This window comes from Talpa europaea (assembly GCF_964194135.1).
Source record: "Talpa europaea genome assembly, chromosome: 16".
NCBI classification, from domain to species: Eukaryota; Metazoa; Chordata; class Mammalia; order Eulipotyphla; family Talpidae; genus Talpa; species Talpa europaea.
The window spans coordinates 13,006,369-13,032,766 of NC_140084.1; the positions used below are offsets into that span (position 1 = coordinate 13,006,369).

The window sequence follows — 26,398 nt, forward strand, 5'->3', positions numbered from 1 at the left end:
CTCTCCTGCCTCCCCCGCTGCTCCCCTCAGCAGTGTCTTTGGTCCATCTGCCTATTCTGCTCCCTACTCTCTCTGGTGAATTCTCTCACCCTCCTGTGCCTCTGCCCTGTACCCCAGTTCTTGTATAAATAAATAAATCTTAAAAAAAAGAAGAAAATAAAGTTATTATTTAAAAATACACAAGCATATAAAGAAAGAAATCTGGAAGGACGTGCTGAATATTACTGGGTGCTTTTCTATAGCTGGATCACAGGTAATTTTTTTCCCATTAGTGCTTTGCTGCATTTTCCAGATATTTATTACTCTGGTAATCGTAAAAGCAGTTCTTTCTTCTTGGGTGGAGTTTGTCTGCTTTGGTTCTCATTGCTGAGAGAGATGCCTGCAAATTCACTTCTTAGATGACCAGAGTATCCTGTTGGCCAGGGGAGGACAGGGGCATTGGATGGAGAATAACCTCCTAGGCATCACTGAATGAAAGGTGTGAAGGTGCCCAGGCCCACCTTCTGCCTCAGGGCTGTGGGTTTGACCAGGATACAGCAGAAGATGTGCCTGGCTGCCAGTCCTGGGCATATCTGCTGTCTCTCTGCCAGCCCTTATGGGCAGCTGTGCAGCATTAGTCAGACACAGGGAGGCTGGAGTTGCTCAGCCCAGATGCTGCTGGAGGAAATACCTGTCTGCAAGTGCCTATGGAAAATGAAATCAAATTCGTATGGGAAAGGAGCCTCAACTCTCCCTGGCTCAGAGCCCCACTCAAAGGCTGGGCCATTTTAGAACAAATGAGCAGATACCAACACATATACTCCCTTCCCTGGTTCTGAGCTTTGGGACCTTCAAAGTCCACTTTGTGAGGCACTAATTTGGTCTAGATCATAGAACCTGGAGGGCTCATAAGTCTGGGGGTTCCCACCCCTTCTCTGCAGTAGTACCCATGGGGTGTGAGGGTAGGGAGCACACACTGACTATGTTCCTGCTGTTCCTCCAGGTATGATTCCCATTAAGGGATAATTTTGAATGTTCTCTGGCTTATTTTTTTTTAACTTATTATTTGGATTAATTTGTTATTTTGCAAAAGGAAACCACTTCAGTTGGAGTTAGTCATGCTGGGTCTCTCCCATGTATACAGGAGGTATACATGTTGTTATTAAACTTCTTTTTGGCTTTTTTCTCCCCCCCCCAAAAAAAAAGCAAATCATTCTTATAAGTCAATGACATAAGAAGAAAAATGAATCAAATCAAAAAATGGGCAGAAGAGCTAAATAGGTACTTCTCCAAAGAAGGCATAGAGACAACAGACACATGAAAAAAAAAAAAAAGTTCACATTACTATTGTCAGGGAAATGCAAATCAAAACAACAATGAGATATACCACCTCACTTATGAGAATGAATGATATTAAAAAACAACAAATGCTGGCGAGGATGTGGAGAAAATGGGACCCTCGACATTGCTGGTGGCAATGCAGACTGGTCCAGCCCCATTGGAAAGCAGCATGGAAGTAAGACTAAAAATGGATCTACCGGGCCTCCCTGGTGGCGCAAGGGGTTAATACGCAACCTATGAAGCTATCTGCAGCCACTACAGCATGACTTCAATCCCTGACCAGGGAGCTACCCACATGGTGCAGCAGATCTCTCCTGACTTGCCTGCTGCTCCCCTCAGCAGAGTATTTCAATCAATTTGCCTGTTCTGCTCCCCACTCTGTCTCTGGTGAATCCTCTCACCCCCCACACCTCTGGCCTGTACCCCAGCTCTTGTATGCATACATAATTTTTTTTTTTAAAATGGATCTACCATATGACCCAGCAATTCCACTCCTAGATATCTACCTGAAGAACACAAATACACTTATTTGAAGGGAACACTGCATTCCCTTGTTCATTACAGCACTATTTACTATAACTAAACTATGGAAACAACCTAGGTGCTCCCAAGCAGATGAGTGGATCAAAAAGTTGTAGGTATATATATATATATATATATGCAATGGAATACTACTCAGCTATCAAAAAAGATAAATTCATGCCATTTGCAGCACCATGGATGGAGCTGGAAGGGATTATGCTAAGGGAAATAAGTTAGAAGGAGAAAGACACATACCAATGGTGTCACTTCTATGTGGAATATAGAAAAACCAGACAAAGGGTGAGATAAAGTCAAATTCAAAAACTAGTCCTTGAAAGCAGACTTTAGAACTCAGGCATTCAGAGAGAGGAAAGGAAGGAGAGCAGAATGGACCCCAGGGTAGACTATGGGTGCTTTGGTGGTGGGTAACAGAATCTATGGTAACAGAAACTGAAGAGGTACTTCCAAAAGACAAACAGCAATGTAAACCAACATTACCACAGTTAAAAAATAAATAAATAAAGGAAATGTTTAAAAAAAAAAATTCAGAGGGCCTCCCTGGTGGCCCAGGGGTTAAAGTCTCAGTGCTATCAAGCTATCACCAGCCACTGTGGCATGAGTTCGATCCCTGGCCAGAGAACTAACCCACAAGGCTCAGCAGACCTCTCCTGCCTCGCCTGCTGCTCTCCTCAGCAGTGTATTTCAGTAGATCCTCATGTTCTGCTCCCCATTCTGTCTCTGGTGAACCCTCCCACCCCCATACCTCTGGCCTACAACCCAGTTCTTGTATGTATAAATAAATAAAAATAAATCTTTGAAAAAAAATTCACACAAGTGAAAATAGGAGGGGAAAAAAAGAAAAATGAAGGGACCATTTAAGAAAACCACTCAAAGCATATAACAGTGATATGTAACATGTGGCTCTGATTCAAACAAACTGTAGGAAGGTACCTTTGAGGTGATCAGGTACATTTTAATATGGATAGAGATGTAGGTGACATTGAGAAGCCATGGCTAGTCCTCTTATTACTGCCCCAAATACTCTTGTCTGTGTATTTCTATCTCCCTTTACTAGACTAGAAATAGGATGTGCTGTTTCAGAGGGAGGAATAGCGCGGTGCCTAAAGCATCGATGCCATTTGATCATCACTGTGTGATCTTGGACAAGTTACTTAATCTCTCTGTGTCGGAGTCTTTTGTTTGTTTTAATCAATGCAGTGGAGGAAATAATATAACCTAAGTCGTGGACTTTTAGCTTAAATGAGTTAATATTTATAAAGAACTTAGAACAATGTCTGACACATGGTACATCTATAAACATCTGCTCAGGAATCTTCCAAATCCTGAGTCACAACTATATTCTATGAATTCTAGGGAAAACTTTCATTAGGAAAACTCAAGGACAATAGGCCAGGTTCAAGGCCTCCCTGGTGGCTCAAGGGGTTGAGACGCAACCTACGAAGCGATCTGCAGTCACCGCAGCACGAGTTCGATCCCTGGCCAGGGAGCTACCCACATGGCGCAGCAGACCTCTCCTGACTCGCCCACTGCTCCCCTCAGCAGTGTACTTTGCCAGTCTGCCTGTTCTGTTCCCCACTCTGTCTCGGTGAATCCTCTCACCCGTCACACCTCTGGCCTGTACCCCAGTTCTTGTATGTATAAATAAATAAACCTTTAAAAAATTATCTTCCTTTAAAAAACAAAACAAAGCAAAACAAACAACAACAAAACAACAGGTTCAGGTGACCCTAACAGTCTAGCAACAAAACATGGTCAGCCCAGGCAGGGCAGAACATGTGTACAAAACAAAATGGTGACTAAAGGCAGAGAAGCAAAACTGATTTCAAATCCTGCCTCTACAACCAGAGGTGTGTGCTTTGAGTAGTTCATGCCTAATCTCTCTGTGCTTCAGTTGACTCCTCTGTAAAGGAGGGTCTAACGTACCTACCACACCTGTGGGAGAGAAGTCAGTGGGGCCATGGAACCCTTAGCATAGCCAACAAGGAGCCTGCTATTCCTATTAGCTCCCGCACTTGGCTCACTCACACTGGCTTCAATTCAGCCAAGTCCCTGCTGCTCTCAGCTCTCTTTTTTCCCATCCTCGTGCCTCTGACATTATGGGAAAGATAAAAGACAGTTGGCATTGGCCAGGCACCTTGCTGAGGCCAGGAGAGGTCACTTTCCTTACCCAAGATGCAGCAGCAAGAAGAGGGGTAGCCAGATTCTAATTCAGCTGCATCTGGTTCTAGATTTATTCCTCAAGTTGCTTTTCCTCAACAGTTCAGTGGAAACCACACCTGGAGAACCTTCTAGACCGAAGCCATAAGCCTTTGAAACTCAGCTTTCAGGAACTAAGGATCCCCTAACAGGGATCTCCTGTCCAGCTGGGGGGACAGGAAGACACTCAAAGCATCGCCTGAGGCGGTAATGCCCACAGAACCGCCACCCTCAGAACCCCCCACCCCAAAATCAATGCCCCCACCCCAACTTTGCCCAGCCCGTCCAGGGAAGGGGCAGCTCGCTTGGCGAGAGGACGTACTAACCTACCCCAAAGTCTGGCGTCCCTGCCCTACCTGGCGCAGCGGGAAGCAGGCGCCTCTCCTGAGGCTCAGCAGGCTCCTGGATGAGGTCTCCTCCAAGCCCCCCTTCACAGCTGGCTGCCTCTTCACTGAGAGAGTCCGCATGGGGATGATTTGTTCCTCAGGGTTTCCAGGCTATCGGGGAGGCATCAGTCACACTCCGGAGGGGGCTTTAAAAGGAATGGACGAGGGTCACGGGGTAGCCAAGTATTGGCGGCACCTGGGGCCCTAGCAGAGGGAATCTGGAAACAGGATTGGGATTCCCGGGGAGAAAAGAGAAGGGGTGGTAAGAATCAGATGTTGGGGGGGGGGTGCAGTGGGGATAGTCTCGAGGCTACAGGAACAACTCGTGCCCTGCGCCCCAGAGCCGGGAAGCCGGGAGCTCCCTGCGCGCAGCTCCACGCCGCGGGCCCAGAGCGCAGCGCGCACAATGAGGCGCTTTCAGACGTGCCTGCGATGGGGGCCGGCGGGCGGGCGCCGGGGCGGGGGTGAGCGAAGGAAGGAGCCGGTTGGCCCCCGGCTCCAGCTACCTCCCACCCCGCGCCCAGGGGCCACGCCTCGGGGGAGGGACAGATGCCCCTGGGCGGGCCCAGGAGGGCCCCGGGTTGGGGGGGCGCAGGTGGTCCAGAGGGCTGCGGGAGGCTCGCTCTTGGCCCGAGGAGGTCACAGGGCGCTCGCAGAGGAACCAAAAAAGAGGTCGCTCTCTCCAATCCCCGGAGGGGAGGCTCCTGGGAGCACAAAAGGCCCTTGTGAAAGAAATCGAATCTTAATCTTGCCCCGTCTCGCTTTCGGTGGCATCCTGGCAGCCAAGTGACAGGGAATCCAGACCTCTTCTCAAGCCCCCGGGTAGACCCGAACCACCTTAATGCGAGCGACCGCGCTGCATCCCGCGTGGAAACCGAGCTAGGAGCCGCCTGGACGCAGGTATGGCCCGCAGCGGGCTGCCCCCTCCGGAGATGCAGGCTTGATGGCAGTCGGGATAAATGCAGAGTTCGACGTGTCAAGAAATGGAGCGGATTTTTCCTCCTACAAAAAAACCAGAACAGAGTCCAGGCACTGGAAAGAGACAGAGAATTCTGATCTTTGTAATCCGTCGTGGGACCTGAAGGAAGGGCCTGCAGCCTGGAGTATAAATTAGTGCATTCTTACAGAATGCGGTTTGGCAGGATGAATACAAACCCTTGAGAATAGTTAGGGGCCTCCCCGGTGGTGCAGAGGGTTGAGCACTGCGCCGTGAAGCTGTCTGCAGCCTCTTCAGTGTGGGTTCGATTCCCGGACGGCCAGGGAGAGTCCCACATGGCGAGGCAGACCTCTCCTGTCTCACCTGCTGCTCCCCTCAGCAGTGTACTTCGGTCCTTCTGACTGTTCTGCTCCCCACTCTGTCTCTGGTGAATTCTCTCACCCTCCCACACCTCTGGCCTGTACCCCAGTTCTTATATAAATAAATAAATCTTTTTTAAAAAATAGGCTTTTTTAAAATTACTAATTCCTTTCTAGGACCTCTCTTAATGATATAAACCAGCAACAAAGATTTATACACACGGTTCATATAACTGTTGTTTACAATAGAAAAAAAAAAGCAACAAAAAGATTAGTAAGATATGAGAAAGATATGTACCAAAATGCCAACGAGAACTTTTGGGTAGTGGATTTACAGACAACTGATTTTCTTTAAGCTTCTGTACTTACACCTCCCCAATAGGCATTTCGAATTCATCTAGTCAAAGAGGCATCTTTATAAAGAGAAAGATAAGGGCCTCGCCGGTGGCGCAGTGGTTGAGCGCTGGGTTACGCCGAAGCTGCCCACAGCCTCTGCAGCACCGGTTCGATCCCCGGCCTCTGGCAAGGGTCCCACATGGCACGCAGACCTCTCCTGCTGTGCCCGCTGCTCCCCTCAGCACTGTACTTTGGTCCTTCTACCTGTTCTGTTCCCCACTCTGGCTCTGGTGAATTCTCTCACCCTCCTGCCCTTCTGACTGTACCCAGTGCTTGTATAAATAAATAAATCTTTAAAAAAAAAAAAAAACAAAAGAGAAAGATAAGTACAGGTTTAGCAGTCTCACCTGACCCAAATAGGACTGGATAATCATCTAGCAAAATGAGGGATTCTCCCCACCCCAGCCAAAATATCGAGTATTTGTCTTAAACCCTGCCTTAGCTATAGTTTACAGCTCTGTTGACCAACTCTTACACAGAGCTTACTTTTTTATTCTCCTGCAACTATACGGTGAGGTTCAGATTCAGCAGTTACCAACATCTGACCTGCAAATAATTTGATATTTACCAGACGCAGTTGTAATTTTCCAGCCTGTGATTTCCACATGCCATGTGGATTCCACTGCAAACTCACATTTACTTGGGGTTGGACCAGGGACTTTGGCCAAGGAGCTAACAAAAGCTCCACGGTCTCCGGGTAGAGCCTGGCAAAGCAAGCCTGCTGGTGAGTAAGTCGGAATACAACCCCTGCCATTGCCATTCTTCCCGGTGCTAAACCCTTTCCCTCTAGAAAACCTTATGGAACCTTCCATTTTGAACATTTTAATTAGAAAGTTACAAAACACCATGGTTCTTTACACAAATTCTGCATGGAGATAATGTAACAAAATGTGATGTCTATATACATCATACTTTTTTGTAACTAAAACCAGAAACCGTTTTTCATTTAAATTGCAGGAAAAAAGATTAGGCATATAAGCAGCTCTAAATGTTAAAAGAAAAGGCCGATAGGCCGGTGTTGGGGAATGTTTGTGCCGAAATATTTCAAAATAGCTTGGATTCCAAAACTCTTTTGTTCAACCAGAAAAAGTTGGAAATAAGAACTGATTGTCCAAGGTAAACTGAGGTGCACGCTGAGGAATGTGTTTGTGGGTGGGCACGAAGCACGGATCACAGCAGACATGTCCTTCCAGTTTCAATGACATCTTAAGATCACAGAGCGAATCCAAGGTATGTGCTCAGGATAAGAAGGGAGGGTCAGTCTTCCTCATGCAATAGACCTGTTTCCAGAAGTCTCTTCTCCTGCAGATACATACTAGCCTCAAGGGTAATCTGGTGGAATTCTGGTCATTCTGCTAATGGCCAGCTTGGAGTGGGCAGGTCGGAGTGGTGTCCTCTTCCCTGCTCCCTTTGTGTCCCCCCCAAAGCTGCCCGCTGATAGGTGCCCTGTCCTCAGTCAGGGGACATACAGTAACTGGGCTTCCTGCGAGCACTCCTGATCAACCCTGTGGTTGTCGGGCTATGGGTGCCAATACCAACAACAGCTCCTCTGTCACCCACATCCTTTCCAGGAAGGGGAAGGGCTGTCAAGGAGGAGGAGTGGCAAGTGTCCAGGCTGTTGGGCAAGGGCCAGAGAGAAAGAACCTGTTGTTGTAAGCCTCACTCCCCCCACTGTTGCGGAGGGGACTGTGAATGAAACAGCACTCTGACTTCAGCCCGCGATTCCAGGGGCACAGACAGAGGGCAAAAGGCAGGGCAAGGAGCCAGCCACAGCCGGGCAGGGATAAAGGGCTGTTCAGCGGAGCGGGTGACAGATGACTGTCTGTTAGACTGAGGGCAGGTGGATGGTCCCGGTGTCCTTAGGTTGCCCAGCCTCACGTACTGCGTGCACGCACTCTCGTGAGGCGAACGTGATAACCACTACACTAGCGAAACAAGCATGTGCTCGTGAGCACACTCTCTCTCCAGTTCTTCAGGCAAAGGCCTCTCCGTTCTGGAAATCAAAGTTCTGTTTAGAAAAGTTAAATGCCCAGGGGTGGAAAGTGCTAGCTGTTTATCCTACAGAGCGCTGAAAAGCGCAAAAGGGTTTCACATTAGGTAGAAGAAATATAAAGCATGCTTCTCAATTCAAGAGAGGAAAGGACTTTGCTTGACCAGAGAAAGGAACCCTTTCCAAGATGTCGGAACTGACTGCTGTAGTTTTCTCCAGAAATTCAAGTCTAAGGCAAAAGAAAAAAAAGCAAATTATAGCCTTCAGGAACCCACAGACCTTTCCACCAACCGGTCCCTGATGATTTGGTACGTGCTTAGAAGATACAGAATTTGTGCAGAGAAAAAATTAGAAAAACTTGTTCTTTGTCTCTCATAGGAAAAGCACAGCCACCCACATGTCTGTGGGCTCTTTTCCAAAATGTCCTAAGATGGCACTTCTCAGAAGACAGCAATGAGGTAGCCAGGGTCCAGGTCCAGCTGAAGCCTTTCAGAAATGGCTTTTTCATGAATAGTGCTCCTTATACAGTTGTCCACGGGGCGCTGCTGGTACAGGGATTGTGGTCACCACCTGATTTTGAAACACAAATCTTTTGATTCTTTCAAACAGCCAGAGGAAGATAAGCAGGATACTGATGTACTGGATCCAGGCAAACTTTATCATTTCCCAGAACCCTGGTCGATAAGTACACTTGGTTAAGGAATTACAGAAGACATCTTCTAAGAAAAAGTTGAACCAAAGTTTAGACAGGAAATGGCCAAAATGTTTCAAATACCCTTAAGAAAAAAGGGATAATAAGAGATCATTGAGACATAAATATGGATGATTCTGATCTAGAAGAATTGCTTAGAGAGAACCAAGAAGAGGAAATGAGTATCTTTTTCCTGCAATTTCCAATCTAAGGCTTTCCACATCTATGTCTTCTTGGGACAACTGAGGAGTCCTTTTTTTCTTTTTCAAAACTGAGCTGCTGTTGGCTCTTTAACAGAAAGGATATGAAATGACTTCCACAGGGTATCGAATAACAGCATTAATCACAAATGGAGCTTCGGCTGCCCTTCCAACCAGCCAGATGGGGTTGGGGTCAGTCAGAATGGTGGTCACTGCAACACAGTAAGAAGTTAAATCATGAATACTTTTTGGCAATAAAATATTGAGAGCTATGAAAATACTCACTGGCCCCTCAGGTTAATTCTGAACTTTGAACTCATTCCACAGAAACAATTCAAAAGGAAAAAGAAATTGAATCACAAAGTTTCTCATACATCATTTGTTAAAATACTTGTGTTTAAAATATGGAAATAGTCTATGTACTCTTTTGTAAGTGCTGCACGGCTAAGCAAAGGTCAATTAAGCTACCACTAAAAATAATACCAATTAAAACTTTGTAGCAGAGTGGGGAAATATTTACATCACAGAGCAAATAAAAATAAATTGGATCCTAAAGTGTCTCTTAACTGTGATATAAAGTGTATTTGGACAAAGACTGAAAGGAATAAAGAACAGGTAAAGGAAAAAAAATACAGTTGATTTTACAGTTTAGTTTTAAAATTCTTTTATTTCTGGACTAACGCTGCCAGTATATTACATAAAATCAGGAAGACACACTGGAATTGCAGACTCTGCACTTGTTAAATGTCTGTGTGTGGTATGTGGTTGCCAAGTAGAACTTCAGATGCCTTTAGAGAAACCTCAGACCACCAGCAGCAAAGGTGCTTAGTCCAGCTCATGGGGTGACGGAAGAGGCTCGCCTTTGTAAGGGATGGACACACTTGCCTTCCAGCCACAACCCTGGGTACGTCTATTTTCCCACTCTCATTGCTAACATGGAGCGAGTCACTCACATTCCTGATTCCCATCTACCAACTATGGGTAGTAATTTGGTTTCGATTTCTTTCATGAGGTGGTAAAAGGTGCAACTCAACTAGGCTTTAAAAAATGAAATGAGGGCCTCCCCGGTGGTGCAGCAGTTGAATGCTGGGTTGTGAAGCTGCCCGCAACCTCTGCAGCGCCGGTTCCATCCCTGGCCACCAGGCGGGAGTCCTACATGGCGCGCAGACCTCTCCTGTCTCGCCCGCAGCTCCCCTCAGCAGTGTATTTCGGTCCAACTGCCTGTTCTGTTCCCTGCTCTGGTTCTGGTGAATTCTCTCATGATCCCACGCTTCTGGCTGTGCCCAATGCTTGTATAAATAAATAAATAAATCTTTAAAATAAATAAATAAATAAATAAATAATGAAATGAAATGAAATGGATGCCTTAAGCCAGTGGTGGAATAAATAAGGCAATGAATTGGCCCTAACCTACTGGCCTGTTGGTGGTTCCTAGGGAGCGGACATGGGTGTTTAGATCAGAAGAAAAAGGAGTAATCCTGATGAAGTCTGTTCACCGTCCAGCACTGAGCAATCCCTGGTTTTGGCATTATCATCATAATAATGTCCCCAATTCTGTTTCTCTCTGAAGAAAATTGCTCAGGCTTTGGCACCATAGGCCTCTGTGGCTGTCACCTGTGGCCTTGAGTGCAGGAGGCGCTTGGAGGCATGGGCTTGGGGTACGCATGCCTGATTGTGGATACCTGGAGTATGGTGTGGGCATGCGTAGGTGGGCACACCTGAGCCGAGAGACTGAGCATACAAGGGGACAGCAGAGGACGGTGTGGCAGAGAACCGCTTGGAGAAGAAGAGGCCACCAGAGAACGTAAGAGCGAGCCCAGAGAGTGTGAAGATTCACCAGGGGCTAGGAGGCCTGCCAGCCTCCCGCCCCCCCAGGCCCCCAGGTGCCAACCCTGCACCTGGTTGCCTCACTGTGAATGGTGTAGAAAGATCATTAAAAGCCTGACAAAGCCACTGAGGGCTCCAGGACTCTCCTTTACCTGTCTGCCCAGATCCATAGAGAACCCGTGCTGTGCCTTCTACTACACTCTCTATGCCCCCACTAACCTGGAAGATCCTCACGACTCACCGTTCCTTTCCTGGTAGGCAGCCACGATGCGGGTGAGGTCGTAGTCAGAGGCAAAGGGGCTGGTTCCATTGATTACAGACACCTGGGGTACAGCAGGGCATGTGGTGTGAGCACCCCCACAGCTTCTTTTTGCACCCTCTTGCCCACCTACCTGAGATCACCCTCCTGTTCTTGGTGGCCTAGGCTAGTATCAATATATTTCCCTCAAGGATGAATGGACTTTCACTTACTCTTAAGTCATTTACTCTCAGTAATAGAAACAAGGTGAGGGTCTCCCTGGTGGCCTAGGGGTTAAATCTCAATGCTACCACCACAAAGGCCCACCCTGAAGACCTGAGTTTGATCCCTGCCAGGGAGCTGAACCACCTGTTTTGCCCACTGCTCCCCTCAGCAGTGTATTTCAGTAGATCCGCCTATTCTGCTACCTACTCTGTCTCTGGTGATTCTGCTTGCCCCTGCCCCCCACCCCTCAGGCCTGCACCCCACTTTTTCTACACAAAAACAAGTAAAATATTTTAAAAAATTAAAAAAATAAAAAGGTGAATTTCCACCTTTTACAGGTTTTTAAGTTATTTATAAAACACCCTTCTCTAATTTGATGGGAGAAATCATTCCCTCAGGCTCTCTTTTTTTTTTTTTATTTAAGATTAATTTATTTATGCATACAAGAGCTGGGGTACAGGCCAGATATACAGTGGGGGTGAGAGGATTCACCAGAGATAGAGTGGGGAGCAGAACAGGCAGACGGACTGAAATACACTGCTGAGGGGAGCAGCGGGCGAGACAGGAGAGGTCTGCTAGGCCATGTGGGATTCTCCCTGGCCCTGGGGGCTGCAGAGGCTGCGGAATGCTTCATACTGCGGTGTTTAAGTCCTTGTGCCACCAGGGAGGCCCCCTCAGCTTCTCTTAATAGACCACATTTTCAACTCCTTTGTCTTTTTCTTGTTCTTCTTTAGACGATCACTAATTTCTCTCTTTTAAGTGTAGGGATGGAAATAGGATGAAGTACAAATATAATCCATTGAAAATGACTTTTCGTCCTCTAACATTATATTCCTATTGTCGGAAACCTTCAAATAAAAAGCGCTATGGGTTTCCAGGTGAAGACTGATGCAGAATGTTGAGGATTTGGGAGAAAAAGAGGTTCCATTCCAAGATGGTGACATAGGAGCCTCCTGAACTCACCTCCTCCCATCAACACAGTGAATCTACATCTACACATGGAGCAAGTCCCTCTGAAAGATATCCTCAAACTAGGGCCTCCCAGGTGACGCAGTGGGTTGAGCACAGCGCTGTGAAGCTGTCCACAGCCTCTGCAGTGTGGGTTCGATTCCCGGCTGGCCAGGGAGATTCCCACATGACAGACCTCTCCTGTCTCGCCGGCTGCTCCCCTCAGCAGTGTTTTCGGTCCTTCTGCCTGTTCTGCTCCCTATTCTGTCTGTGGTGAATTCTCCCACCCTTCCACCCCTCTGGCCAGTACCCTAGCTCTTGTATAAATAAAGTAAATCTTAAAAAAAAAATCCGTAAACTAGCTGAGTGACTGCTGTAAGTCATGCAAATAAGAAAATACATCAAAATGGGTCTTGGCAATCCCTTAACTGCTGGGAGTCACTCAGAACAAAAGATGAACATGGGTGTGATGGAGGTGTTAATCAACTAGATGGGACGGACCTTTCACAATCCACACACAAATCATCACAATGTGCACTTTGAGTAGCTCACAATTTTGTCAATTAAACCTCAATAAAACTGAAAAAACCAACCAACCCATCAAAGACTCTCCAAAATAAAAACAAAGAAAAAAATCCACAAAGAAAAAGGGCCATGTTAAGTTTATATCTTATGGTCCATCTCCTTGTTTTCATTTATGTTGCTGACAGCTAGGGTGACCATAATTCCAGTGTATCTGGAACAGTCCTTGCTTAAGCCTACAGGAACTGACAATATGCCTGGTTCATTTTCATAAGTAACCCAGGTCAGTTCATATGGACTCCCTTGTAATAAAAGAAAGGTTAGTAGTCGTGATCAGACATCTGAGTTCTTGCCTCAGACAATGTGTGGCCCTGTTACTTTCAAACTGCGGGACTCTGGGAAAATTAATCCCCGTAAGCCCCAGTTTCCTCATGTGTAAAACAAGAGTTTATTCTTTCATCAAATCCATCTGAGTCCTTACAAAGTGCTGAGCACTGTTTTAGGCCCTGGGGTCAGAGCAGAGATGCCAACACTTTTATTGCTGGGGCAGACAGTCAATAAATAAATCAAAATCATACCTTTAATATTTCAGATGGAAGTAAGAAAAGTGAACTTGTCCGTGGGATGATGGAGAGAAAAGGGAATTTAAGAGAAGAGGGTCAGGAGGGGCTGTGCTCAGGGATGTTTCAACAGGGGCCCTCTGGAGTAGCGAATAAGTACAGGGATACTTGGCAGAGGGAAAGGCAGGTGCAATGGTCCTGAGGCAGTGTCTTCTCATGAGTATGAACAGCAAAAGTCAGGAAATCCAGAAAGAAGCAAGGGGACTGAAATAGGACTGTAGGGCCTCCCTGGCAGTGCAAGGGGTTAAGACGAAACCTATGAAGATATCCGAAGCCACTGCAACACAGTTCAATCCCCGGTCAGGGAGCAACCCACATGGCCTAGCAGACCTCTCCCGACTCCTCTGCTGCTCCCCTCAGCAGTGTATTTCAGTCACTCTGCCTGTTCTGTTCCCCACTCTGTCTCTGGTGAATCCTCTTACTCCCCCACACCTCTGGCCTGTACCCCAGTTCTTGTATGCATAAATAACTAAATCTTTAAAAAAATAAATATTAAAAAAAATACAGTTCATTTATTCAAAAAAAAAAAAAAGAAGTAGGACTGCAGCTGAAGAGAAATGACAAATCTAGGCACCTCCTGAGGTTGCAGAGATGACTGAAGATGATATACTCAACCTCTCCAATCAGGGCTGTACATATCCTACACTCAGTAATCAGTGATTAGTATTAATTCTGAAATATTTTACAGGAACTGAAAAAGATCACTTGGAATATATATATATATATTCACACACATTCACACACACACACACACACACATATTGTGTGTGTGCACACCCTTGTGCATATCTGAAAACAAACAACTTGATTCTTAAATAAAGATCCCCCCTGCCCCAGGCTAGATGTAACTCCAGCTATATCAGTCTCCATATTTTGAAAGAATTCATGGTAAGAATTCCTCTTCTGGGCTACCCACAGAGAAATGCTATTTCCAACTTTCCATTTCTCCCTCTTCAAAGAACTCGATAAATAGTAACATACAGAAACAAAGCAGAGGGACAAGAAGCAGCATCCTTACGTTGTATCGGACGTCTAGGCCACGGTAGCTCAGGGGCTGCTTCTGCTGCAGCCGCAGGTCTCCGTTCACATATAACTGGGAGCCGGGGACAGCAAAGGAAGACTGCAGGAACGCCATGGTCTGCATCACGAACGTCGACATCCTCTGAAATCATTAGAGGGACCGATTTTGTTCCTATCTGAAGGGTTCTGGCTTCTCAGCCTCAGCTGGTCGAAGCCTAATGGTCCTTTGCAGATCTATCCGGTCATGCAGGGCGAACTCTGCCCAGAAGGCTGAGCCATTAGTAGCTCAGCTGACTTAACAGGACCCCACAGAAGAAGAACACTGCTTTTGCCCGAGTGACATCCCCAACTGCACCTCAGGAAAGAGGCTGTCAAAGTGTACATCTTCCTAGAAATCAGGGTGAAGGAGAAGCCAAGCTTCACTGGGGAAGCAACTCACGTGCAGCTGGTAGGAGAAGGTCAGGATGAGCTGTACACCAACCACGTGCTCTCTGGACTGCAGGGGAAGCTCCAGGTGAAAATGTAACAGGTCCATTTTACCATCCTGGTTCTTGTCTTCTTCTCTGGTCTAGGAAACCCAAAGAAGGCCAGGGACCGTGGTGCTTAATAAGCTCTGAAGGGTCCTTATCACCGCTGCCCACACACCATGACCACGCAAGCGTTCTCTCCCTCATGGAAAGAAAAAGAAGAAAAAGGGCCTCCCTGGTGGCACAAAGAGTTAAGACATAACCTATGAAGCTGTCCACAGCCACTGCAGCAAGAGTTTGATCCCCAGCCAGGGAGCTATCCACATGGTGCAGCGGACCTCTCCTGACTAGCTCACTGCTCCCCTCAGTAGTGTATTTCAGTCAATCTGCCTGTTCTGTTCCCCACTCCGTTTCTGGTGAATCCTCTCCCCACCACCCACACACACACCTCTGGCCTGTACCCCCGCTCTTATATGCATAAATAAGTAAATCTTTAAAAAAAGAAGAAAAAGCAATAGATATACAAGTATCAATTGTGGGGAGAAGGCCTCCCTGGTGGCGCAAGGGGTTAAGTCTCAGCACAATGAAGCTGTTGACAGCCACCGCAGCAGCGTTCGATCCCCAATCCCTGATCCCCAGCCAGGGAGGTGACCCACATGGCACAACAGACCTCTCTTCTCTCACCCGCTGCTCCCCTCATCAGTATATTTCAGTCGATCTGCCTGTTCTGCTCCCCACTGTTTCTGGTGAATCCTCTCACCCCCTGCCCCAACCTCTGGCCTGTACCCCAGTTCTTGGATGCACAAATAAATCTTAAAAAAAATAGTGGGGAGAGAGAAACCATATGTATGGCTCCCCAACTTTATACTTGTGCTTCTCAAATACTCAAGGGCCACTGAACGGGGAACTTGAAGAAGTGGCAACAATAATAAACATCCGATGGCATTTTCTTTTTCATTTGTCTTATTTGATCTTTGTTTAGTCCCTGACCTTTCCTTTTTCTTTTTTCCTTTTAATGAACATACCTGTGTTTGCATGAAAATTTTAAATAACGCACTTCCAAATTACCTTCTATTTATCCATAAGCTCATTCTTTTAAATAGAAAAGAAACTAATAGTAATCATGCATTCCCCAAACAGACTCAGCAGAAAAACACCAGGTTCTATTTTTACTTTCACCACAAACATCATTGCTTCAGATTCTTGATATTGGACCTCATCTCAGCATTGATGTGAGGACTTTAAAGCCCACAGCACCTCTTAGTAGCAATCAATAAAGTGAAAATGGAAGCTAAGTAAAATCGGTAAAGCATTGAAAAGACACAGAAACTTTCTAAATTATGGACATTAAAGTAGGAAAAACAGAGTTCTGAGGTGGGAAAAAGACAAATTACAGCTCATTAAAAAACAATGGCATTCTAACAGTCCAAATACATAAACTTTAAAATCTTTATAAAAACAAAATCACGAGCATCCAGTCTTGTCATCCATAATCTTGCCCTGTGATGACTGTAGCATGAACCGGAGGGACAGTCACTGGGATGTGATCACTGCTGATGTGATTCCTTGGCAGGTTTCTGGATCTTGCTGTGACAAGGGACCCTCTCCCACTGTAGATTCCCAGAAGGATTCTAATTTTGTGTCCCAACATTGCCATGGGAATTCTCCATCTACTGATTCATTTTGTTTTCCACCAAGGTCGTTGTAGGAGGAAGAGATTCTTTGTTCTTTCTCAGGGTTACAAGGTTGAGATGGAGAGCTGTTTTCAGAACCTTTCAATCAGTTATTTCCTACTAGACAATAATGTCCTTATCCTAGGCCTTGTGGTAGAGAAACTTACCCTCTCTTTTCTGCTGGACACTATTTTCTCTGTCCTGTCCCATCAGCTTTGCAGGTACAGAAAGGGGTATCTGTTACCAGTGCTGACGATCAACTTACTAAGGCAATTGTGTCTTAGCTATTAGGAGTAGGAGCAAAAAGAGGCTGCCTTGTCTTGCTGTGGAATTTCTTCAGTTGGTGTCTGGGAAGACTTGGAAGACAAAGTTGGTTAACTCTCATGTCTTCTTTAGTGTTAGACAGGAAGACAAAGATCAAATATCTCAACTTGCAAGAGAGGACAGTGGCCAGAAGGGAAATGCCAGAAGAATCCAGACTCAATCATAGTGCAGGAGGGAGGGGACCAAATTTCATTTGACCTTTACAGTATATCTAAGGTTAGAAGAGCAAGCATCATCCCCACTGTATGGATAAGAAAATTGAGGCTCAGGGAGGGTAAGGGATTAACTGAATCCAACTAGTAATGGGAAAGACAAGATTTAACACCTTGGGGCCTCCCTGGTGGCACAAGGGGATAAACACTGCACTATGAAGCAATCCACAGCTTCTGCAGCAGGAGTTTGATCTCTGGCCGGCCAAAGAGAAACCCACATGGCACCGCAGACCTCTCCTGTCTCACCACCTGCTCCCCTCAGCAGTGTATTTCAGTCAGTCTGCCTGTTCTGTTCCCCACTCTCTCTCTGGTGAACCATCTCACCCCCTGCATTTGTGGCCTGTACCCCAGCTCTTGTATGCATAAATAAATAAATCTTTAAAAAAAAAAAGATTTAAAACCATGTCTTTGACTTCAAATCTGATCCGTTTTCCAAATTGTATTTTAAAATGTCCAGACCTAAAAAAAAAAAAAAACTTAAGAAGACGTTGGGTAGGACAAATCATTTTGCAAGAAGTCAGCATCAAAGGCATGAGTGTAAGTTTGTAGACTGCTTGTGTGCACACCTTAATTCCAAGACCACAGAGGTGACATAGAGGGCAGAGTGCCATCATTATGTTTACTCTCCTGCATCTGTCAAGTGTTATTTGAGGGTTCTATGTGCCAGGCACTATTTGAAGTATTGGGAATATAAAGGCAAACAAAACAAAGTCCTCACCCTAATGGAGCTTACATTCCCAGCAAGGAGGCAGAAAGTAAATCATACACAAATATATGTGTATCAATATCCAGGGGTGGTAAGTGCCGCAAAGAAAAGTGAAGCTGGCTAAAATTAGAGAATGATGAGGGCAGAATTTAACAGAAATGCTTACAGAGAATTTTCAGGAAGGCCTGATCGCCAGAGAGCTGAAGGAAGTGACTGATAAGGCAGGCTAATGTCCTGGGAAGAGTGGTCAGGACATGCTCTGAGGCAGTGGGCAAGTGGCTGACACAGTGAGAGAGACCAGGGCAGCTGAGCACAGTGGGTGAAGTGGAGGCAGAAGACAGAGGGCCAAGGAAGAGGCAAGAGGGTCGGTGCCCAGGTAAACGGTGCCCCTCCAATGATGACCTGTCTCCAGGTGACTTCACTCCTTTGGGCTCCAAGGTGGCCACACTTCAGCAGCTGGACCACTGCTGAAATCTATGATCTACGTCCACTGAGTTCAAATCAAGCTAAGTGAAGTTAGAGTGAGAAAACAAACACCACATGATTTCATTCATATGTGCATTATAAAGAAACAGATAAAATGCTTAGACCCAGAAAACAGACTGGCAGCTACCAGATGGAAGGGGTCTGAGGGTTGGGTAAAGTGGGGGTCAATGGTATAGTGATGAATGGAAATTAGACTCTTGGTGGTGATCATGAGGTAGTGTATGAAGATACTGAATTACAAAGCTGGACACCTGAAACTTATATAATATTGTAAACCAATGTTACTTTAATTTTTTAAAGATTTATTTTATTTATGCATACAAGAAATACGGTACAGGACAGAGGTGTGGGGGGTTGAGAGGATCCACCAGAGACAGAGTGGAGACCAAAACAGGTGGATTGACTGAAATACACTGCTGAGGGGAGCAGCAGGTGAGTCAGGAGAGATGTGTGGCGCCATGTGGGTCACCTGCCTGGCTGGGGATAGAACTCGTGCCGCAGTGGCTATGGACAGCCTCATAGTGCTGCTGTGCCTTAACCCTCTGCACCACCAGGGAGGCCCCCCAATGTTACTTTAATCAAATTGTAATTTTAAAAAATGTACCATAATTTTACATACCACAAAGAAAGGAAAACTACTTTCAGTTAAATTATGATACAACACATCCTAGTCACTTAGAGTATTTTATACTCTACTGTAAGAACCTTTAGGTTTAGGCACATTTTTGCACACACACACACACAGAATTAAGCAAAACAAACTGATCCAGTGAATCTGAAAACTTTACATGATGATTTTTTTGAATCACTTTTCAACTCAATGATACTTATACTCTTCTAAGCATATCTGTCCTTTGTGCCATCAAGTAACTTGGCGGTGAAGCATTACATAAATTCATAAAAGGAAAATCCACTGATTTGGGATCTTAAACAGGCTTAAAATTATGTAGAGCTAGCCTATTTTTAAAGGCTTCTTGAACCATCCCTTACCTGTTCTTCATTTGGTTCTGAGGCATTTACAATGTTTTACTCTCTTTCCTGTTTTACCTGTCAATTACTCTTCAATAAAGCTGAAAAAACAACAAGAACAAGAATCTTTTCCTCCTGTTTCTGGGGCTTTCTTTCAAGTAGCTGCTCTCCCTTCTGCAAGTTTGGGTGCTGGCACTTGTGATGTTTGCATACAGGTAGGCAATGAGGACTATGTCAAGCCTTTCTCCTGGTCAATGGGTATAAGACAACACAGGCACCAGGACACATTCTGATTTCAGAGAGGTGACAAAACCCAATTGTCTCAGACACACGGTGCTCTCCATTTCACTTGCTGGGTCCTCCTCTGGCCTTCAGCCTCCACATTCTCTGGGTCACAGATGCCTTAGAGTCAAGTCTGGCTCTTGGGAGGTAAAGGTCAATCTGTACTGGCTTCTTACTTCATTGGAAACAAGAAACTCCAGTTTTAAAGCATTAAAAACACAAGGACTTTAAAGTTTTCCAAGGTGAGCCAACCAAAGCAAAAGCAAGGCCACACCTGACTTCTGGCACATTTTCTCAAATTAGCAATCACAAACCACCTCCCAGCAGTTGCTCAAATCTTGTCCGAAAACCGCTGCTTCCTTGATTTCCTGGGCAATTGCTCAGATAGGATGTAATGGGTCTAGCTTCATGTAAACAGTTGGAAAAAATTTTGCTGCAATAAAGGTTATGAGGAATTAGAAATCCTTGAGCTGTAGTCCTGACTGTTTACTTGTGACCTAGAGCAAATGAAGTCACTTCTCTGAGTCTGTTTTTTCCTCTGTGGAATGAAGAAATCTGTTAATTCCTACCTCCTAAGGTCACTGTGAAGATGAGAGAGATCTGTAAAAAAGTGAATACCTGGGCCTCCCCTGATGACGCAGCGGTTGAGCGCTGGGCTGCAAAGCTGCCCGCAACCTCTGAAGTGTCGGTTTGATCCCCGGCCCCCAGCGAGGGTCCCACATGGCATGCAGACCGCTCCCGCCATGCCCACTGCTCTCCTCAGCAGTGTATTTCGTCAGTCTGCCTGTTCTGTTCCCCACTCTGGCTCTGGTGAATTCTCTCACCCTCCCATGCTTCTGACTATACCCAGTGCTTGTATAAATAAATAAATAAATCTTAAAAAAAAAAAAAAAGTGAATACCTAACACTAAGTGATTATTACAGGCCAAGTAGGTATGTCAGGATTTTAAATGTATTATTTAATGATAAATATGCTTAGCATATGCCTGAGGCATAGTAAATCATAAATTAATATGGCTTATAAACCTATCACCAGGGTATCACCACCTCGCTTTTTTAAGAATTATAAAATTCACCCTTTTAAAATAAACAGTTGAGTAGATTACAAATTAACTTAGGAAGAACACATCTTTATGATGGTGAAACTTCCTGTCCAAGAAAATGACATAAGTTATCATTTTTTTCTTATCTCTTCTAAAGCTTTATTCATATAGCTTTTGCCTATTTCCTGTTAAGTTTATTCCTAACTTCAGTTTACCTTTTGGCTTGTTGAGTTCTGAACTTCCACTGTGTCTTTTGATTTTTTTGTATCTCATGATTTCAAAGCATGCTCAAACCAAGAGATCAGTCAAGAAGAAAATCAATTGCTGAGAAGGACAGTAGGTGACAAAGCTATAAATTATACACACAGGCCCAGAATGAACACACAATTGGAATCTACACATACCAGAAGCAGGGAGAAGATAGGCAGGGCTCCCAAGGGAGGAGCTTCTGGTTATAGAGATAAGAGACTAACTAGCAGGCTAACTGGGGAGTCAACCAGCTTGGCAGATGAACAAGTGAAAAGTCAAAAGAATGAAACTTAGTACAGTGGAAAGCAAGTGCACCAGGTAACCTGGACACTCGCCTCTTATGTAATCATCTTCTTCCCCACAGGCATTATAATCTCAAGTAAGAATAAACTCGTGCAGATGTCAGGATCAGTGAGGAGGTGTAGAAACAAAGTTTTCTCCTCCAATTTTATTTTAAAATTCAATTCAAAAGGCCTGAGCATTTAAAGAGCAAAGCGTTCAATTAAAGTATTACAAAAACAGACTTCCATTCCCACTACAAATATTTTCATCTCACATCTGATTATTCAAAAATGTTGGGCCTCCCCTGGTGGTGCAGGCGGTTGAGCGCCGCACAGTGAAGCTGTCCACAGCCTCTGCAGCACCGGTTCAATACTGGCCGGCCAGCGAGGGTCCCATGTGGCGTGGCAGACCTCTCCTGTCTCACCCACTGCTCCCCTCAGCAGTGTACTTCGTCAGTCTGCCTGTTCTGTTCCCTGCTCTGTCTCAGGTGAAACCTCTCACCCTCCCACGCATCTGGCCTATACCCCTGTTCTTGTATAAATAAATAAGTAAATTAAAAAAAAAAAATAAAATAAAAATGTTATCTCCATGTATCTAAATGTCTGAATTGGCACTTCTTAATTTCATAGTTTCAGGCATTCTCACTCCCATACTGGCTTCCCATAAGGAAAGATAAAGATGTAGGGTTCTTCTCCCTAACACCTTCCAATATCCCCACCCCCTACACACTCCCTATCCCTCCAACAAAGTGAAAGACTCATTTTGGGGGCCCCCCTGGTGGCGCAAGGATTAAAGACACAACACTATTTAGCTATCTAGCTAACCAACCACTGCAGCATAAGTTCGATCCCCTGCCAGGAAGCTGATCCCCTGCCAGGGAGCTGATCCCCTGCCAGGGAGCTGATCCCCTGTCAGGGAGCTGACCCACATGTCACAGCAGACCTCCCCAGTCTCTGCTCCTCCAGCAGTGTATTTCAGTAGATCTGCCTGTTCTTCTCCCCAGTCTCTGGTGAATCCTCTCACCCCAGTTGGCCTATACACCAGTTCGCCTACAAAATAAGTATTTTTTAAAATATTTAAAATTTGGGCCTCCCCAGTGGTGCAGCAGGTTGAGTGCAGCGCTGTGAAGCTGTCCGCAGCCTCTGCAGTGTTGGTTCGATTCCTGGCCGGCCAGGGAGATTCCCACATGGCCCAGCAGACCTCTCCTGCCTCCCCAGCTGCTCCCCTCAGCAGTGCATTTTGGTCCTTCTGCCTGTTCTTCTCCCTGCTCTATCTCTGGTGAATTCTCTCACCCTCCCGTACCACTGGCCTGTACCCCAGTGCTTGTATAAATAAATAAATCATTAAAAAATATATATTTACAATTTTTAAGTAATCAGAGAAAATAAATCTGAACTGTATTTTGTTTAAAGTTATTCATCAACCAATCAGATTAATACTTTTTCATTTTATTTAGTTGTTAGGGAAAAGTCTAAAATTTTTTTCTGCTGTACAACTTTGTCTTGTTGGCCAATCATCTCAGAGATACCTCCTGAGATGCAACTCTGAAAGAAGGAAAAGCAGATTGTTCATACTTCTGAAGGAAAAAGTTTTCAGAAAATGCGTGAACAGGGGTGATTGTAGAGGAAGTACTCCCTTATCCGAGACCTATAAATATTCAATTACAGTCAGCAGAATGCTTCATTTGCACCCTGGACAGCAGCAGGATGGCGCATCCTCTGCTGAGGCTAGTCCAAGGAGGCGGGCCTGGGCTAACAGCACTTTCTGGAGGACGATTAACCCATTAGCGCCATGCTTTTCGCAGATCAACTCTGTAAAAAATACCTGCCCTAAGGTGTTGCGAAGCACTCCTGCAGCGACACTGGGCCTTCATCAAGCCAGGCCCGCTGCCATGACCCGCCCCAGAGACAGCCTGCCCCCATCCTTCTGGACTCTTCCAGACCTCCTATGCTGCCAGTGGCTGACTTTCTTGGAGCTGTGGGCAGCTTGGAGAAGTCCAATGCCACGAGCGACTCACTCCCCAGTCAATGAAGCGTGCGCCCTAGCCCAGCAGCCCGCGTAAAGGACTCCACGTCCCCTCCAGACCGAAGCTGGGCTCCCCGGGGCCTGGCCGCTCGCCTCTCCCTCCCGTCCCACCTGCCTGGCCGCGGCGGGAAGCACGCACCGAAATGAGAGGGATGCGCAGGCGACGCCCCTGCAGCCGGTTGAAAGCGGGGAACGTGCTCCAGGCCAGGTAGCCGCGGTCCTCGGGTGCCAGCAGGGCCACCAGCAGCACCTGGTGCTGGAAGCGCACGGTCGGCTGCTCCTCGTAGCTGCTCCGCTTCAGCCAGAACCCTGGGGTGAAGAGCGCAGGGGGAGGTTAGGGGCGCGGGCGCGGGCGGCGCGGGCCGCGGGGGCCGTGGCGGGCCGGCGGGGCGCGGGCTCACCGTGGCTCCGGAAGGCCACGAGCAGCGGCGGGATGTAGGTGAGCGCGGCGGCCAGCAGCAGGAACAGCGCGGCCTTGGAGCAGAGCCCCGCGCGGTAGCCGCGCTCGGCCGGGTGGGAGTAGAGCTCGTAGAGCGCCATGAGCCGCGCCCGGAGCCCGCCGTGCGGCCGGTGCCGCGCCGCGGTTGGAGGCGGGTGACCAAGTTTGGCTTCTTCTGGTTGCCATAGCCTTGGTCTCCCTGGCAACCGACGGCGCGGGAAGGGGACCAATAACCCGGATGCGGGACTTCGGTAGGGGCGGGGCGCGCGGGGCTGCGCCTGCTGGTGGGCTGTGGGCCTCGCCTTCCGCGTTACGCGCGTTTTTTTCCCAAAGTCTGGGTGGGTTTGGGGTGCTTCCCTGCCCCGAAGGCGTAGCTATTGCCCACTATTTATGTAAAAATGAAATTCTCCGGGCCTCCCTGGTGGCGCAAGGGGTGAAGCACTGCACTGTGAAGCAATCTACAGCCACTGCAGCACAAGTTCGAGCCCCGGCCAGGGGGCTACCCACATGGGGCAGCAAACCTCTCCTGTCTCACCCGCTGCTCCCCTCAGCAGTGTGTTTCAGTCGTTCTGCCTGTTCTGTTCCCCGCTCTGTCTCTGGTGAATCTGCTCACCCCCCGCCCCCACGGCATCTCTGGCCTGTACCCCAGCTCTTGTATGCAAAAATAAATCTTTTTAAAAAATTAAAATAAAAATAAAATTCTCACAAAAATCTTCTTAAAGTATATACCTTCCCATGTGTTATAGGTTAACTTCCCAATGGGGTTCATGTTTACAGTCCAGTCACAGCACACCTCCACTGTAGGAAAACATGTGTGTCATAAACGTGGCTGCAGAACCAGGTGCTGGACCAAGACCAAACCCTGTTTTGTCTCCAAATTTTCTGGTGCTTCTATTACTCTATAGCAGGACAGGCATGGAAACAGGACAAAAATCATTCTGTCCTTTACCAGGTGGAGAAAACCTCTCTGCGGCACTTTGCAACCTCCTATTGAGTACAAGCTTTACTTTGGCTTTTAGGAGAGGCCATGGTACCCTCCAAAGAAAGAAGACATTGGCTTATCACTTAGTTGAAAGTTAACCCTTCCCGACCCCAAACCCCTATTTCGAACATAGGCAAAAGGATCCATCTATACAGCACAGGTGGCAAATTATTCAGCAGAACTCAAGGAAGGATCTCATTGCAGTGCCAAGAGAGGGTGTGAGGTTCATGCTGAGTGGAGTTCAGTAGTTTTTGCCATTATTTGGAAGACAAACTCTCAGTGACTTTTATTTTTTTTAAATTTTATTTTTTATATTCCCCATACAATTACAACCCCCTTATTTTGACCCCAAGCCCTCCTTTCCCCACCCCCCAACCCCCGTAGAGTGTCTCTGGTTCATAGTTGACAAACTCTTAGTGACTTTCAGATAGAGAACGGCTGAGATGCTATTCACGCAGCGAGAGATCGAGACCTGCCTATTTGGGAAAATCCTCCCAGAGTCATTACCACAGCCCAAGATGACAGTGTCATCTGTCATAATATGCTTTGCACATATCCAGTCCCATATCACTCATTCTTGTTTTAAAGCTTTTATTTGGGGGGAGGGGCTGGGGAATTTGGGTGAGGAAGGTGGCCCATAGCTCTTAAATATAGCAATTGTTAGGCTTAAATCTGAGTTAAGATTCTGACATATTGTACCAACACCTCAAGTGGATTACTTTCATTTATTTAAACAATCATTTAACAAAGGATCTTCTAGAATAAATGGCTCTAGCTTTGCCTCCTGAGGATCGCTCTGCTCCAAGGTGTTTGCTTCCAAATCTCCTTATTTCAGGAGAAGGGAAAACATAGTAGGCTAGTGTCAGTTTAGTTCGCGCTGAAACAGAGGGAAGGGACTGCTAAGAATTTAGGGGTATGAAGTGCTTCAGCCTCCCCTGAGGTGCAGTGAGCTTTACAAATGTATTTAATAATTATGAATACTAACGTTTACATTCATGACTGAGAATAGACTTCTCAGTTTCTACTTCATGTTTTGTATAATTTATCTCCAAGGACAAAGAGAATTTTTCTTTTAAAACCACTGATTTTGATCATATTCTATTCCTTTCTAGCAGCTCCCATTCAGGGTCTCTTGGATGAATTTAGAATAGTTTGCTTCAAGGCTTTCAATGGATCTTTCAACTCGGCATTGTTCTATATTGCCAAACCTCTGACTTCCCAGTGCCTTTTTCCAACTTCAGCCTTTGTTTCTAACTGGAAATGGAAGTTACTTACCCACTGGAAAATGTACCTTTCTATCTGACACACAAGATTCATATTCTCTGTGAGGTCTCTCTTGATAAGCCACACTAGGCTTTATTCCCCCACTCTCCTAGCCATTTCTGAGTATCTATATTCACATATCTCTCCAACATTTGAAATTTATTCTGCAAATTTTATAGGTCTGTTAATGTGTGATTGCATATATTCATTACCCTATTTCTCCTGACTCACCTCTTCAGGTAACCATGCTCTCAAGCAACCAACTGTGTAAAGGGTCTTCTTCAGTCTCCTTTCATTTGTTTAATAACTATCAGATGGTGAACAACCATCTTCATTCCTCAGTGCTTAGTTCTATTTGCAAAAGAGGTATTTTCATTTTTTTCACTCATACTCCTGATCTCATATGCCTCAAGAGCTTTAAACAGTTCTCTCCTGAATTTGAGAATCATGGATTCATTCACCCATTCTACATCTTCATTTGAATGTGTCGCCTGGGCATCTCATACCTGATATATCCAAGACCAAACACTTGATTCTCACCCACCAAGCTAGATCCACCCTAATTCAGCAAATGACAG

At 46.1% G+C, this 26,398-nt stretch overlaps 1 protein-coding gene across 1 annotated transcript; it reads right to left on the reverse strand.

Annotated features, from left to right (window-relative positions):
* Positions 1 to 8,530: 8,530 nt before the first annotated feature.
* Positions 8,531 to 23,676, reverse strand: TMEM231 (transmembrane protein 231; the record flags this gene model as incomplete). The annotated part of the gene is made up of 7 exons (XM_084256585.1): positions 8,531 to 8,801; positions 9,114 to 9,230; positions 11,087 to 11,168; positions 14,417 to 14,560; positions 14,858 to 14,986; positions 23,276 to 23,445; positions 23,538 to 23,676. The coding sequence occupies 7 exons, from the start codon at positions 23,674 to 23,676 to the stop codon at positions 8,632 to 8,634; spliced, it is 951 nt and encodes a 316-aa protein (XP_084112711.1). The 3' UTR covers positions 8,531 to 8,631.
* Positions 23,677 to 26,398: the final 2,722 nt, after the last annotated feature.